General features: G+C 41.0%; 1 protein-coding gene across 5 annotated transcripts in view; it reads left to right on the forward strand.

The window, feature by feature from the left end:
- The window catches only part of HTR1E (5-hydroxytryptamine receptor 1E), a 36,921-nt gene extending 20,881 nt beyond the window's left edge, over nt 1-16,040 (forward strand). For all 5 annotated transcript variants that reach the window (XM_027645096.1, XM_027645100.1, XM_027645101.1 and 2 more), the window contains one exon: nt 12,513-16,040. In XM_027645096.1, coding sequence (XP_027500897.1) covers nt 12,676-13,770 — 1,095 coding nt within the window. In that variant the 5' untranslated portion in view covers nt 12,513-12,675 and the 3' untranslated portion in view covers nt 13,771-16,040. The remainder of the gene's footprint in view (nt 1-12,512) is intronic.
- The last annotated feature ends 653 nt before the right edge of the window (nt 16,041-16,693 follow it).

Consider the following 16,693-nt stretch of genomic DNA (forward strand, 5'->3'; position numbering starts at 1 on the left):
CATGCCTTAAATGGTTGATATTCAATTATTTTCATAATGATTTTTTGCTTATTCTGTATTTACATGGCGCTCCAGACAAGTAGTTACAGTGCCAGTTGTGTGATCTTAGTCGCAACTAAAAGTCTCCAAAAGCAGAGCTATGGTTTAGTTGTTCCAGGCAGTGGACAAAATTAAATATTTTAGCTTGGTTGTGAGTATAGTAAGGATTTCAGGGGAAAAGTATGTCTTCATATGGAAGCTACAGCTAGAAGTAGTTATCACTAAGACCCTGAATAATGTAACTGAGGTATCACAACAGTGCTGTATTTATATGGGTAACCAAAAAGTCATTTGTATGTGCTGTCAGCTCAGTGAGTGTCTGGCATTGATCTAATGGTTCCCATGGCTCCCACTACCAGCAGCAAAGTTCTGGAAATAAAAACAGTAAGTCCCTTTTTCATGTGATTTTTCAAGAGCCATTGACCAGGATTAGCTTGAGAATTTTGTTCAAACTGTGGCCTAGGGCCCAAGTTTAGCTAGAGCTTGCCTTAAGACTGAGATGGTAGCATGAGTTCAATTCAAATACAAACTCACATTACCATAAATGTACTGCAGCAACTTTGGACCCTCTTTCCACATGGCAAACTGAAGGTGAATCAGGCCACCGTGAAGGTCAGAGCTCAGCCAGTCTAATATCTGAATACCTCTTCATCAGCAGAATTTGCACTCAGAACTTGTGGAAGAAGTGTTTTCTCACACTAAGCAGGAGTCTGTCCTTGACCTTTAGGCTGTTGTACACCACGTGGGCTGCCAGTACTTCATTTCTCCTGCATTTGCAACAAGCACACTGGCCAGATGGAAATCCCACGCTTGCAGTCCCAGGCAGCAGGCTCATGCCACCAGCCCAGTGCTTCTCACCAATATGAGACATTTTTTTACATGATTAAGGACCCACAGCACCTTCTGCTACAATAAAACTATTTGTTCAGTCACAAAAAATTTTCCTTTCAAACCAAGTCTAGAGCCGTTGTGAGTCATCTGCTGTATTTTACCAGCGAGAAGTCGGGTGTATATTCACTAAGGCTTAATCTGAAACCTTTTTGCTCACAGTAGAAGTATTTCCATTGATTTCAAAGGATCTCAGATCAAGCTTCAAGGCCTACTAAGTTTTAGCCTGTCAAATTTGCTCATTTGAGGCCTTTATGAATTGCAGAGCACTTGTGTGCAGAACCAAGTCATGTGGAGATTAAATAAACCCCATTGACACCAGTCTCCTGATATGTAATAGCAGCAAGAAACAAATACCGACTGGAAAAAGAATGCATGTACAGTGACATTTAGTTTGTATAAAGTGATAGTCTCCATATAAATGCAAATAGCACCATTTCCCCAGAGCTGAATGTATGATATTCATTGGTAAATATTTGTGTGTCTTTGACATGTCTCTAAGCAGCAAGATGAGAAATTGAGATGGAAAATGCAGTCACAGGTGAGAATTCAGCACAGAATTTTTTTGCAGTTTTTCTCTCAATGCATTTGGGAGACCTTGAAAGGCAGATGCTTCCTTTTCTAGTTAGTGGTTTAAATGCAAAGTAACAAAACTATAACAGACTATGATGTATTAGGTTTCTGCCAGTAGTTTCCTGACCCTGTCACTCATGCTGTGCTATGTGGCTGGGCTCAAAGCCTGAGAAACTCCTCAGAAAGAAAAACTAAAGCAGCTAATTAGTTTAGAAGTCTCATACCTATATTCAGAAAGGATATATGCACCCAGGAGCTAATGTTTCACCATCTTTATACAAGAGTAGGGATTTTATAGGCCAGAGTTTCAGGGACTTAAGTGACCTAAGCATCTTTAATAATGCAGCAACTGTACATACAGAGGCTTTTTCCTCTGCATGAGGAACAACAGCACAGTTGATCAATATGAGGAATGAGTGCTCGGGCTCTTCAATTAGAAAGAGAAGATTGAGGGTCAAACTGATGAAAACAGAGGCCTTTAAAACCACAGGTGACACAGGAAAGGTGGGTAGGTAATAACTGTTCAACACAGGGAACGAGTCTTCCCTACAAGGCGCACTTTTAGAAACATTTAGATTTTCTTTAAGCCATAAAACAGTGAAGATTAGGTAGGATTTCAGGCATGTGCTTAGAGATAATAAGCCCAGTTCATCTGCAGGCTACAGCGCTGTTGAATTTCTAGAGCCAACTCTGCATTCGGGCATCAGGAACTGCAGGACAAGTCAATCCCATTGTCTTTACACAGTCTCCCACCCACAAACTGCATTTTTCTCCTCTGAGGTGTTAATAAGTGAGGAACTGGACTGTGCCTCCCACAGGGCCTGTGTGCAGTATGTGAAGTGTTAGGCTTGCAAACTGGGTTGGGATCTTCAGCTCAAAGACAGTAAAAATAAGGGTTGCCAGCTGGGGAGAAAACCCAACTCTTCCCACAAACACTTTGTCTAGTTATATTAGACGTAGTCGACTTCAGAGGAATTTAAGATCTTCCAGTGAAGTAGGTGCTTTAAGAGTTAGCAAATGAAACAGATTTCTTTCTAATGAACAGTTCTTTGTTTGAAACAATTTTACAGGTCCTGCATGATTTCTGTTCTAAAAGACCATGGGAGGAGAATCACAAGACAGTTTTGTTTCTAGTTACAAAACAAACAAAACATTATTATTTCAGAGGATACTAACCTTCAAAATAGCTCATGTTATTTAAAAAAATCACAGTTTCTGGACCTCTATGGTTAGTTCTTCCCTTCTCCATGTAACTGCAACCTAAGGAAGTCTAGAATTTTTTTTAAAAAGAGTAAACATTAGTCAAAATGAGTTTGAATAATGGATTTTCTTTTTGTAAGTCCATTCAAAAGGGGAAACATAGATTTCTTACTTGAGAAATTAAACTTTTAGTGACCAAGGGGACACTGAAACATTTTGTTGCTGAATCTAGATTTTAAAGTAAGAGGTTTTATTTTTTTTCAAAAGATAACAGCAAACTCCTCTCTTTCAAAGTCCTCCAGCACTTTGTTGTGTGCTTCTCTATTTCCTTCAAACACTAAGATTGTGTATATGCTATTCCCAGCTAAGAAACAAGGGATCTCTTCAGCGCCAGCCTTCCATTGTTGTGACAGCATGGCCTCTAGAGTCATTTACTATCATTTTGTTTTAGCTTTAAGGCAAATGTGACTCTAGTTTATTTTGCTTTGGGAAAATATTTCTTGGACTTGTTATGGATGGATCTGCATCTTGGCTGCTGCCTGGCAGACTGAGTGATGTGGCTGCCAGAAGAACTGTAGGTTTTGGGGATGGACTTGCCTGCTCATTCATACGTTGTGTGCCTTCATTTTACGGTTAAACCTTACTGACCAGCTTCATGAACAGCTGCCCCTGGACTACCCATCAGTGAAGCATCATCCCAGTTGTTGCTCTTGCAAGGAGGGCTGTAAGTGCTGAAAATGGCACACTTCTCTGCCCTTCCCTCTTACAAATTATAGAGAGCAATCTTGCAGCTTAGCTGCCGATGTCTGATAGGGTATCTCATTATCCAAGCTGTCCTCCCACCTGTATTTTACCTGATTGCAGGTCTTAGTCATACAGTCAATGAATAAATAGTCTGAATGAAGGTTGAGCTGTAGGAGGAAGGATTATGAAGGGCCCCAGGACCCGCCAATACTCATCATCAGCTCTCTTTTGTTTTGTACCTGTGTTCATGCCTTGCTGAACCATTCAGTAAGACAAAAGGGAAGTGCAGAGCAAAACAGCCAAGCCAAAAGCAGCAGTGGGTATTGCAGCAGCACAAAACCCAGGGCAAATGTCTTCCCTTGGGATAATCACATGTTCCATAGCAAGAGATTTGAGTCTGTCACCAGGTCTTTGAAATTTTTATGGTTCTGTTATGGAAAACATCCATAGCAGGGATCACTGCCATAGTCAATTTTATAAAACAATACAGGTTAAAAAAAAATTTAAAAGCTTTAAAAATTTAGATAAAAACAGAGGAGAGGGAATGTTGGTAACCTGGCATCTTGTAAAGATGCTTGTACAAAGACAGATAGAACCAATAACACAACGAAAAGGTCTTCTTTAGTAGTGAAAAACATTTAGAAATATGAAGTTCAAGGAAGACAGTCTTAACCACAGGTTTTCTAAAAAAAAAAAAATTAATCAGACAATAATGTCTCTATGTGAGAGTGACAGTTAAGCATGAAGGTTGCAAGGGTCAGTAACACTTGCAGACTGTATTTTTCTTTCAAGATGAGAGGTTAAGTGTGTAGGTTACATGTCTCCCGGGTCTGGCTGTCTATAAATTATGAAATCCAGGGCTCAAGAGTACCATTGCACTAAGACAAGGTCTGCTGACAAGCACAACTCTGGAGCAGCTACATGCTGCTGAGGGGCAATCAAACAAGCTCTTTTAGCATAGATGTCATGCACGTATCAGGGGAGAGCACTTCAGCTGACTTTAATCAGGTTAACTCAAGTCACCTCATGTAACAGTGACTGGGAACTCCAGAGCTGAGAATCTACCATTTCTCAGCTGGGTGAATTAACCCATTCAGCACTCCATGCTAATGTAACAATGTTTCTGGTACCCAAGCCAGCTCATTTCAGCACTTATACAAATGCAGTCTGCAAAACAAATAGAGACAAATCAAAACATCTTTTTCTTTTCTGCACTGTTAGGCACAGATTTATAGTTAAAGAAGGCTTCTATCTCCATAGAGCACCTCTGTAGAAAGAAGAGGCACAGGAAGAAGGACTTCTTGCAACAACTTGGTGGGAAAGGCAGCACTTACATGTTTTGACAGTGTAGGGTTGTACTACAAATTCTACCCCAAAATATCCAGCAAGGTCCAGCTACCCATGTCTCTTGGCTCCATGGTATGGTAAAATACAGCTTCTGGTGTCCATAGGTTAAACATCTCAGGATTTAAAGTACAGCATGAAAAGGGTAAAGTGAAGTGAACTGCAAGGAATGAGCTGAACTTCACATGGGTATTTTGTGTAGTATAAAACAAAACAGACTTTTTAAATGTACAGTGCTAAGGGGCTAAAGTGTTATGAGAAGTGATTATGAGTTTTGTTTTTTATGAGTTTATTTTTTCATTTGATTGTCTCTTTAAAGCAAATTATTATAAACTTAGAGTATTATATATTACAAATTATTACAATTAGAATATACAGCTACTGTAGGTTTTTTGTTAGAAATCTGTATATTTTACCACTACAGTGAATTTTATTTATGGCTGACTTAAAACAGGACTAAGTCTGCATTGAGTCCTAGTTTGTATCAGATTGCAGCTCAGAAGCATCTTAGGAGCTTTCGCTGCCTAAGATTTACTAATTTTTATATTGAAGTAGATAAAAATGAGTAATCATCTGTGAAAGATAATTATGCCACTGCTTGTGGGAGGGAACATGGTTTGAAGATCATCACTAATTATTGTTTCTCATTTGCATGTGCCAAGATATGCACCAGAAAAGCTTACCTCCATCCTGGATGGATTTCTTTCAAAAAAAACGCTTTGCAAAACTGCCAGCTTGTGGTCTTTCATTGACTCAGATCAGATTGCACCAGGGTTTTTGGGAGGCAGCACCTCCCCTTTCCCACCAGTTTTCTCTCAGGCTTCTAACTTGGGAAGGGAATCCTCCAGGCTGGCAGTGTCCACTGGGAAGGAAGGTTAAGCCTCCCTGACAAGGAGAGATCCACCTTATGATGTTGAAAGAGTTAAAACATCATGGTCACTCTGGCATTTGTCCTGGGCTCTTCAGCAAAAGAAATGGAGAGCAATAGAAGATCAGATCCAGGGGCAGAAATAACAGTGCCTAAGCACCGTTTCACAGCTTGTCATTTTAGCAACCCCATAGACAGCATTTAGTTTTCAATGGAAAATAAGCAGAGCCATGAGGGTTACTGCACACACACACACACAGCTGGCCTGCAGGAGCACTTAGTTTTGCTCTTGCACAGGCAAGAGGACATGGGCTTACCTCATTGCCCTGAGGAGGTGATGGGTAGCTACCAAAGCCATCAGGCCTGGTGGAGGCATTGAAACAACAACACCAGGGTGCTGCATCCTTCTCTCCCCTGGGTCCCTATGCCGGCCAGCATGGGAAAAAGCCCTTGTCCTCCCAAACCTCCCAACCATGATCTCTAGTTGGACTCATGTGCTCTGGTCTGGACAACAGATTGAGTTATTGCCCTGATTTTGGCTGTGGGTGAGCAACATTTACTCCCTTTTTGACTTGTTACCCTTCTTCCACTTTTCATCCTTCTTTTCACCAGCTTTGACCCTCCCTTTCTCCATCTCAGCCTCCTCCAGATAGACAACTCTGACCAAATTACCTTCTCCTTATCAGTCCTGGTTGTCATAAATCTGGAATTTATGACACAGTTAATGTAAGTAAGCTCAGATTTACAGATGATGAAGAAATGAGGCTGGACACACCATGATTCAGTTCTCAGAATTCTCCACAGAGCTCTTTCTGAGTTTCCCCTTTATTAGGGTTCTTTGCTATACAGCACCTGGTGTTGTCATTTAGTTAACTAGAATTCCCAGGACTTTTTACAAACTCAGTGTTTTGATTCACACACTCCTTCTCAGCTCCAATGCCAAAACACTCCCTTTTGATTCTAATTCACTGAATGCAGGTGCTGCTGGCTTAACTTACTCCCACAAGTTTTATATGCAATTATTGTTGCAGCAGCTAAGGTGCTGTGGGTCTGACGAGGCTGTGCTCCCAAAATGTCCCCAGTGCTCCCCTCTACTTTTCTGTGAATTTCAACCACTTCCCATATAACTCCATCTCAACCACCTGCAAACCCCAGCCATTCCTACATAAATTGTAGCCACCTAAGACTACAGCCATAACATGACCTCTGCAGCAGCACTGAGATCCTCAGAAACCCAAAGCAACACTAGGATGCCAGAGAACAGTACAAAGTATTTGGAAACTTATAATCTTCAGTTAAACTCAGCTCTGTCATTTGACTACCAAGAAACCATGAAGCCCAAGAAGATTTGTTGACTTTACAAAAGCAGGATGATCTAGAAAATTGCAAGATCTTACAAAATAAATTTGACGTGAAGGCCTGAATTCCAGGCTTTGTATATGAACTTGGAAGAGACAACCTCTTCAAGATAATAAGGAAGAGCATTGGAAGTTTAGCATCTTTCCATAGTTTGAAATATTAGCATTATCATAAATGTGCTAAATTATATTTTCCATAAACTATCTCACAAATCATGCCACAGATTCTTGTCCTTCGCAGCTACAGTCGTGGAAGTATTGAAAGTGTAAAGCTCTCAGACCAATTCAGACTTTAACAAAGTCAAATTGGTTTATTGCTGTCAAGGGGACAAAGATGTAGCAGTTGTATAGTGCCATAATTGTTTAAAGGAAGTGTAGAACCATGGATGTAAAGGAACTAACCTGTGCTGCACATACACGTGCAGTGCCAGTTCCACTTGTTCTCTGCAAGTGATGTTATTCCATGTCTTATGAAATGGTGAAAAGTTCAGTAGCCGAGGAGTGGGAGTCAGTGTGTCCAGCAGAAATTCAGATTATGCTGCTACACCATGGTCCTCTGTGGAAAAGTGGGAGATATTTTTTGGCAGGAGCAGACACGGACATTGCCTCACTGCTTAAAATTGTCCAGTTGCTTTTAAGGGACAATTAATCAACCTCTTTCCCCTTTTTTCCTCCTAGACAGCACTCAACGCCATTAACAATAATCATCTAATATGAAACCTGATTGATTGATTCCCGTTTGGAGTAACCCAGATGAGTTTCTCTCACCAAATGCAGGAAATTAATCTGGGTGTGTAAAATCCTCTCTGAAGGAAATGACTGACAGCCTAAAGGAATACAGCTGCAAAACATAAACATGGCAGTGCTTTTCATGAGAGTACTTTAAATAACTGTTATTAATGTCCCTTCCAAGATGTCATTTAGAAAACCACAATCAATTACTATAGTGATAGCAATACTATATATAGCAATTGTACACAAGTGATAGAAATGCTGGAAGCCAGCTATTCTTGGCTAGAGATAGTAAGATTCTCCTTGTTAACACATGTGGTATGACCACAAACACATCTGCATTTTTAAAGATTAATGATAAGTAGCATTTCAATCCTGCCCTGTGTTAATAAGCAAGGTCAGTCGTTGACATCTCCTGGTAAATCACTTCCCATTTTCTGGGCCAAAATACTCCACATAGGTACCATTTGACTCAAAAGTAGAGAGATAACAGTTGGACAAGCAAGGACAATGAGGGAAAGGCTGGGACACAGGCACTGTGGGAGACTTGACAAGAGCCCTGGCCGAGCCCCTAGAAGTAGTGGGTGAGTTGGCAGCAGCAGGTCAAGGGAGCTTGAGGCTGCTCCAGCACAGGAGGTGAGCTGGGAGGTGAACAGCTGGGGCTGTGGGACCCTGTGCATTCTGTAAGGCAGGAGTTGGAATCAGATCATATAGAAATAAGGATGGCCTGGAAAGAGGAGCAGCCAAGGGTGGAAGAGCAGGTGAAAGGAGCCACAAAGCCTACAGTCAACTAATTATAACTGACTAGTTATAATGCCAGTGTGTATCCTCATGAAGTGGGTAAGGGATGACAAGAGGCACATACTTAAGCTGTAGAAGAAACCTTCATCCCTTAAAAACTGAAATGACTTTTCAGCATTTAAATATGCTTTCTTAATATTGGCTTAAGACCATTCTCGTATGTAGTATTTTTGTTGTTTGAATTGCTAAGGGCTCATTTCCTATAAGGAGCTTGGGAATTCATGGCTAGGCTTCACGAACGAAGATTTAGGAGCTTGGGAATTAAAACTGAATTAATTCCCCAGTGATGGGTTTTGATCATAAACCGATGGCCTTGCCTGATCTGAGGTACCTGTAGACTGGTGTTCTGCAACGGTGATGTTTTGTTTATATTTTTCCCTGTCTTCAATTATTGCAGTGATTTTCCAAGGAAAAAAAATGCTGGCTCCACTGAGCAGTGTGCAGATTTAAACGACCAAACTCCCCCATTTCATCAGCAGTATCCTTTGTCCTAAAGGAAACCTGGTGCTTGATCTGATTAAGTTTGTTTAAAGACAGGTTAATTAAGGAAAGAAAGAATTTATTTTTCGGAGTATCCTTGTGGTACAGAGAACAGGTAGAACTTAGAAAGGATTTCCCTTGGGATGCATCAGTGGGAAAGGCTATCCTGGGGGAGAACCACAGCAATTCAGCTCCTACTGGATTAAAGATGCATATAGACAGTGCTCAGCAGAGAAAATAGTGGGGAACACACAGCATGGGGAGATGTGCCAGGACCATGAATCTTCAGAGCCCCTAGAGAAGTGAAGAACAGCAAAAAGAAATGCTGCTTACATTAAGAAGCATCACGAGCTCTCCTGTGGATGGACTGGCTCAGTAAGTGGTTGTGGAAGACATGAGAATCCCACGGTGTCTTCAGGTGTCTTTGGACCAGTGTGCTTGTGGATAGGTTACTCGTTAAGTGATAATGCTGAGGAAAGTTTATTAATTATAATTGCTTCTAGTCTGTTCTCCAGGAGTTCAGGGAGGTAGAGAAAACCCTTATCCTCTGGTCAAAGCATCAGACATAGTAAGGGTGCAAACTAAGGAAATCGGGATTTGGTTTGTCAGAGAAGACTCCCATGAACAATTTATGAAAATGTTTGACCTGAAGTTTTGGCTTTAGGCCTAAACAGTCAAATTGCCATTTCCAGTCCTGAAGACTGATGGATGGATTTCCATCTGACTTCTCATTTTTTAATAAGCAGGCTTGATATTTTCTCCAAGGCTATTCGTATTTTAAAGCAGTTTCTTAAGAGTGGATTCTGCCTTGGGGGAAGGTGGTTCTGCTGTTCCTTGGGCAGAATTTAAAACTCACATTTTGCTAATCCAGAGTCTATAACAATACAAGTCAGCTTTCCTAGAGCCTATCCACAAATAGCAGTTTTTTCTAAAGTTTCTATTTTTGATTGTTCCTCATTCAGCTCATTCTGAAGATGGCACTCCAAATTCTGAATAAGAGCATATGTACACAGAACTAAGCAGTTGACTAGCTTTAAATTCATAATTTCTCATTCAATTTCTTAATTCCCTATTAGCTTTCACGTGCAAACTCTCTCTCAGAGCCTAATCCAAGTCCCACTGGTGTCAGTGAGAATGGTTTGCAGATCATCACTAATTATTGTTTCTCAAATTTAGCCATCTAAAAATCTGGCGTGTATTCTAAATGCAACTGTGGAAGAGCCACTTGTAGTCAAAATAGAGACAATCAGCATTTCCAGGACATGATTCATAACATCTGCCCTAAAGACTTGTCTTGAGGGGGGACAAGTGTATTTCTGGCAGCCGCTATCTTATCCCCCTGCCTGTTGAGGGAGCCTGTACAACCAGTGTAGAAGCCTCCTTACTCTTTGATAAAAGAAGCCAGGTGATGCTTAAAGGAGCTGAGGAAAAAAACCTCCAAAGCAATTTAATTAAAGGTGAGATAAGAAAAGGATTTAATTCGTGCCTCCAAGGCATGGGGTTACAAGATGCGCATGTGGCCTCTGCCTCAGGTGCTTACAATTTATAACACTGTTTGTCCAATCCGAGGTTTTCCCACCCTCTGGCTTTTGCCCCGGTCCACCCCCAGTCCATACCTGGGGAATTGAGGCTGGGGTCTTTTTCGGACCACCTGCTTTGTCCCCCTACTCTTCCTCGGAGCACAGAGGGCACACATTCACTCAGTTCTTGGCTGTATCTTGTGGTTTAGGCCAGAGTACAAGTGTTCTCTAAACAGAGTAAGCCTACCTTGACAAGAGACTAAACATTTCTAATGGAATTCAGGGGATATTTGATATGGGGAGCGTGGAATGGGGTAATAGGGTTACATCATGGCTGGGCTTCACGAATGAAGATTTGGGAAGGGCTCTACCCACGTTTGTTGGTGGCTAAAAAGGCCAATATGAGATAGGCATGTCCGGTTGCAAAAGGCACAACAGAAAGACTCCTTAGGTGGTATATTCTGCAAGGCACGGTTCTTTTCTGCATTGTCTTTTCTCCTCCAGAGTGATCCTGTGAATGTTCTCAAAAGCATCCACAGCGTTATAGATGGTGTGTCTCCAGACCTCCCGATTGGAGGCCAGAGTAGACCAGTTATGTTGATCAGTATGGCCAAGGCTGAGATGTTGTTTTAGGGAGTCCTTGTATCTTCTCTTTGGGGCTCCTCTCATGCGGCAGCCAGTGGCAAGTTCACCATAAAGCAAGATCTTAGGGAGGCGGTGGTCCTTCATCCTGGAGACGTGCCCTGCCCAGAGCAGCTGTGTTCTCAGGAACATGGCCTCAGTACTTGTGACTGCTGCTTGTTCTAGAACAGATCTATTGGTCACATAATCTGACCAGTGGATGTTTAGGGTTGTGCTAAGGGAAAGGGTAAAGGAGTATATGCTGCTGTTTCTAAAATCTACTTCTGCTATGTAACTACTTATAAGACTTATAAAAATTAGAAATACCAAAAAACTAAAAGAATCTTAAGGCAATCTTTCTGTTTATTTTCATGGGAAAAGATTCAGACTTTCAGTTTTCTACAACCTTTCTGCAAGGTAAATTACAAATGAGTAAGCAAAGCCCCAGAGCATATCCCAAGTTGCATCTCATGGACTGCTAAATGGCTTCAATCAGCGTTTGGGATGTACAGAAAAGACATCTGAACTCCTGAAACAGCATTAAACGTTGGGGTTTTTTTAAATTAATATTCATACCTTGCATCACACTGGGCTCCTTGACAGGGAGCACAGTTAGATAGAAATCTCAAAGCAATGGCAAAATCTTTTTGTCTGTCTTCTTTAAAGATGCTCACAGTGAGCTATGTAGAATGTCAGGAATAATTAGACAAAACTATATAAGCTCCTAGCAACACTGATGTGATGTGTAAAACTAAGCATTCTCCATAAAGTTTTAAACATTGTTTGAAACCTGCATGATAAAGGTAAGCTGAGAAATCTTTAAGCACAGTTTCAAATATATTAATACAGACATGGATATGAAAAAACAGAATGGAAAACTGTGAAATGCCAGCATACCTCTGCTGCTCTTTTTCAAAGGTGATACATAGAAGTAATTGATAACACTCATACAGCAATTGAAATGAAAAGGCAAATTTCCTCAGCTCTTCATCTGCTGGAATGTATTTTAACAAGCAGGAAAAGGACTAGCTCCTGGTATCAGTAATTCACAAAGATCACAGACATGTTTGTGAGAAGGGACCTCCCACTTTAAGTAAAATCTCCAAAACCAAAGAAGGAATAACCATTTCACATCAGCAGGAAATCTAGCCCGAAGTGCCCTTTGGAGAAGGAAAAAAGAGAACCATGAATGCAGAGAAAAGGGGGGAGAAAAGGCAACAGAAAAGAAAAGAAGGAAAAACACACCAACATTTTATTTGAGATAGTAATATTAGAAATTTAGAACTCTGTACCAAAAGGTGGGATTATCCTCGATTGACTAATAGATGTGATTTTATCTTCTAGGAAAACAATGAACAGGAGGAAATCTGGAAGCTTTTTGCTGCTTTGTTGAATATGGGATTATAAAAAAAAAATTGCACCTGGAACATCTCTCTAAATGGATGACTTCTGAACCTGCAACCCTTCATTACCTGAAGCAGCACCCTCTTGCATCCTGGAGGAGAAAATGAATTTCACAAATTGCACCACTGAAGCCAGTGGGGCTGCAAAGCCAAAAACAGTAACTGAAAAGATGCTTGTTACCCTGACCTTGGCCACAATCACAACCTTGACTATGCTGCTGAATTCTGCTGTAATTGCAGCAATCTCCACAACCAAGAAGCTCCACCAGCCGGCAAATTATCTCATATGTTCACTAGCTGTGACAGATCTCCTTGTTGCTGTTCTCGTCATGCCCTTGAGCATCACTTACATAATGATAGATAAATGGACTTTGGGATACTTCATCTGTGAGATCTGGCTTAGCGTCGACATGACCTGTTGCACATGTTCAATCCTTCATCTGTGTGTCATTGCATTGGACAGGTACTGGGCAATCACAGACGCTATCGAATATGCCAGGAAAAGAACGGCAAAGAGGGCTGGCCTGATGATAGTCACTGTGTGGGCTATCTCCATTTTCATATCAATGCCCCCTTTGTTTTGGAGGAATCACCACAGCATCAATATTCCCAGCGAGTGTCGCATTCAGCACGATCATGTAATCTACACTATTTATTCCACATTTGGGGCATTTTACATACCCTTGACTTTGATCCTGATCCTGTACTATAGAATTTACCACGCTGCAAAGAGCCTTTACCAAAAGCGGGGTTCAAGCCGCCACCTCAGCAACAGGAGCACAGACAGCCAAAACTCTTTTGCCAGCTGCAAGCTCACACAGACATTCTGCGTCTCAGACTTTTCCACGTCTGACCCGACCACGGAGTTTGATAAAATCAACGCATCTGTGAGGATCCCACCTTTCGAGAATGACTTGGACCTGGCTGGTGACCGGCAGCAGATCTCCACGACACGGGAACGAAAGGCCGCTCGCATTTTGGGGCTGATTTTAGGTGCTTTCATTTTGTCCTGGTTGCCCTTTTTCATCAAGGAACTGCTTGTGGGCCTCCACATTTGCACTGTCTCTCCAGAAGTAGCGGACTTCTTGACCTGGCTTGGATATGTCAACTCCCTCATCAACCCTTTGCTGTACACGAGCTTCAATGAGGATTTCAAGCTGGCCTTTAGAAAGCTTATCAGGTGTCGAGAACATACATAAAAATACTGTGAGATGATGATGCTGACATGACTCCTAGCCTTAAAATTGAGCAAAATAATTTGACTTTGTCACCATTTCCCTTGATAAAAGAGATTTTTGTGTTTGCCTATTTGCTTGACTTATCCTCAGCCTGTAATTCATTATGCTGTTTTTTTAATCTCTAGTGTTATTCATGGTAAAGGGTTTTAAATAAATTTATTCTACAAAGGAAAAGATTTTTAATAAATGAAACAACAAAAGAGATATTATTACCATTAGATACTGATGTTTAAGACATTTTTGTAATCAATGATTCAAGAAGCAAACAACGATATTCACTTTTATACTTTTTCCATTTAAGAATCAAACATCTAAATTGTCATGCACTGTATAAACTGAACCCCATAAATACATATTCAAAAATTAATAAACACTTCATGGTCATGACAGCTAAACAACAAATCTTTACTTTAAATGGCATTCTGTAACAGCCACTTAGAAGGAAAATTACCACCATTTCCACTTTGGACTGAAGCAGAATAAACTATTCTTCAGTGTATTCTTCAGGAATACACTCCCAAAACAGAAAGCAAAATTCAGTTCATTGCATCTGAAAATTAATCTCATTTTTTATTCCAAAGCAATTATTTAGGTGACTGTCTTCATAGAATATTCCAGATTTATCTTTAAAGAATTGGGCAGACACCTGTGCAGTTTGTTTGGGAATTGAGAGGATGCAGCTAGCAGGTGTCACACTTGTGAAACTAATGGCACATTTGACTGGTCACACATTTAGTGCCACTAACCTTATTTCTTCAGGCCTTGTATTTTGGTCGGTTCTGGAATGATATTATTCACTTGTGCCACACTTCACCTGGGCCTTGTAGTGAACAACCCCATGTATTGATTGATCTTACCCCACTGACTTAAACAACTGGAAATCTTTTCTAGCTAACATTAATACCTAAAAAGAGGGAAAAATTAATCTCAGTCACTGAAAATGTTTTTTAGTGAGGAAGCACAGAGATCCCATATGGTTTTTCCTTTTTGCAGCTTGTTGGAGGTGGAAACTGTTGATTGAAACTGGGGAAGTGTGTTCTTATCCTGCCTATCTATAAAGCTTCCAAAGCAGCTCCCCAGAGTACCTATGCTGTTAAGGAAAAAAAAGTAGCTGGGAATTAAAATAAAATGTAGTATTGTTAAGAAGTGCTGCAGAATAATTTTATTTTTCTTTCAGCAAGCTCAGTGGAAATGATTATCAAAGAAAAGGATTGGGCATAATTTCCTGAAACAAGGTGAATATGGCAGGGAAGACAGGACATACGAGCAGTTGTGGCTAGAAGAGAGTAGGTTTTGGTGTCTCTTGGGTCATTTCCTGCTCTTCTACAAGGGTGCCTAGGTGCAGTAATGGTCAGAAAGGGAAGAGTAAATGTGCGAGACTGCCCCAGCAGACAGTCTGAGCCACCCCAAGGCACTCAGCTAAGATGAGGCAGAAGCTATACCCCAACCAGCTTCCTTGGGCTGTCACTGGGGCTAAGGTTCAGCCGTGGGCTGCACAAGGATCTTTGACAGAAGAAAGGAAGAGGTGGGAGTGGCAATGCTGGTGAAAGGTGTTTCAGAGTGGAAAACCAACAAAATTAGATAAGCTGCCAGCTCTGACTGCTGCTCCTAAGGGCATATCAGCACACAGGATAATTTAGGTTGGAAGAGATCTCTGGAAGCCAACTAGTCCAACCCCCCTACTAAAAACAAACCTCCAAGTGGTACCAAACCCACAGCTTGGCACTGCTGCTGCTATGTGGTGTGCAGTCATGTTTCTTGTGGAAAAGTAAGGCCTCAGTTAATTCTGCTGCCAAGACTGATGCTCATTTAAAGTGGTAAGTATGGCTGAAGGGCCAGAAATGGTGAACATGACCTCCACAGCAGCTGTCCTAGGTAAGTAGAAGTGCTTCAGCAATATGTACAAAAGTTGTAAAACACAGGTGCTGCATCATCTTCATTTCTTCTATGTCTTCCTTTTAGTATCTGAACTCCACTATTACCACTCAAACTACCAATCAGGTTGAAGGCTGTATTCAGTTTTAATATTTAGAGGTAATTAACAGGAAAAAACAGATGGATGGCTAATTTCCGTGCTTCCCTGTTAAATAAAGACTCACCATTCACTGCCAACTGACTACTGCTTTTCTAATTAAGTCGTTAGCTAAACACAAAGCTGTATTTTCCAACAAATGCCACTAGACTAATGAAGATATATGTTTTGCAAATGCTCACAATCAAAGTAAAGAACAATATAGAGGATTGGTAACTTAAAGCAGTTTAACTTGGTCAGAAATCACTTATCTTCTCATGAGAATAAAAACTTTTGCTGGTCTGGCACCACTGGTTGACAACATTTTTTTTTCTTATGTTAAGTGTTTGCTGCTTTTACAAAAGGTTTGGAGACATTTCTTGACTTGTCCATGGCAACTTCCCTTCACACTTATCCTGGATCAGGCCCAGCCACACTATGTTGTGCAATACAAGCTCTTCCCGGCAAGCTCTTAGTGATGTATCCAAGGTCTTCAGGCTACATCCATTTTCCATAGCCTCTCTAAACCATCTTGCATCCTCAGAGTCTTATTTTCACTAATGGTCCCCTTGCAAAATTATCTTTCATTACAGGCCTGACTCCCTATCCTGCCTTCGTGTTTCTGACTGTTTAATCCCTAATTTGGTGGGATCCTACTAGAGCAAGTCCCTGTTTTCTCCCCCTATCTTGGCACTGTTATCAGAATTCCCATGATTGTGGCTGTTCAGGTCTGTCAGATTTTACTCTGTCTTATATGTGTCCAGGCCATATCCTGAAGCTTTTTGCTCTGTGTAAGCAGCCAGTGCTTTGGAGTGAGTTCATACTATCCTTGAAGGCTACATCCATCAACCAGTTTCCCTCCACAAAAGACCG

This window comes from Corapipo altera, unplaced genomic scaffold (genome assembly GCF_003945725.1).
Source record: "Corapipo altera isolate COAL_440 unplaced genomic scaffold, ASM394572v1 2, whole genome shotgun sequence".
In the NCBI taxonomy this organism is placed as follows: Eukaryota; Metazoa; Chordata; class Aves; order Passeriformes; family Pipridae; genus Corapipo; species Corapipo altera.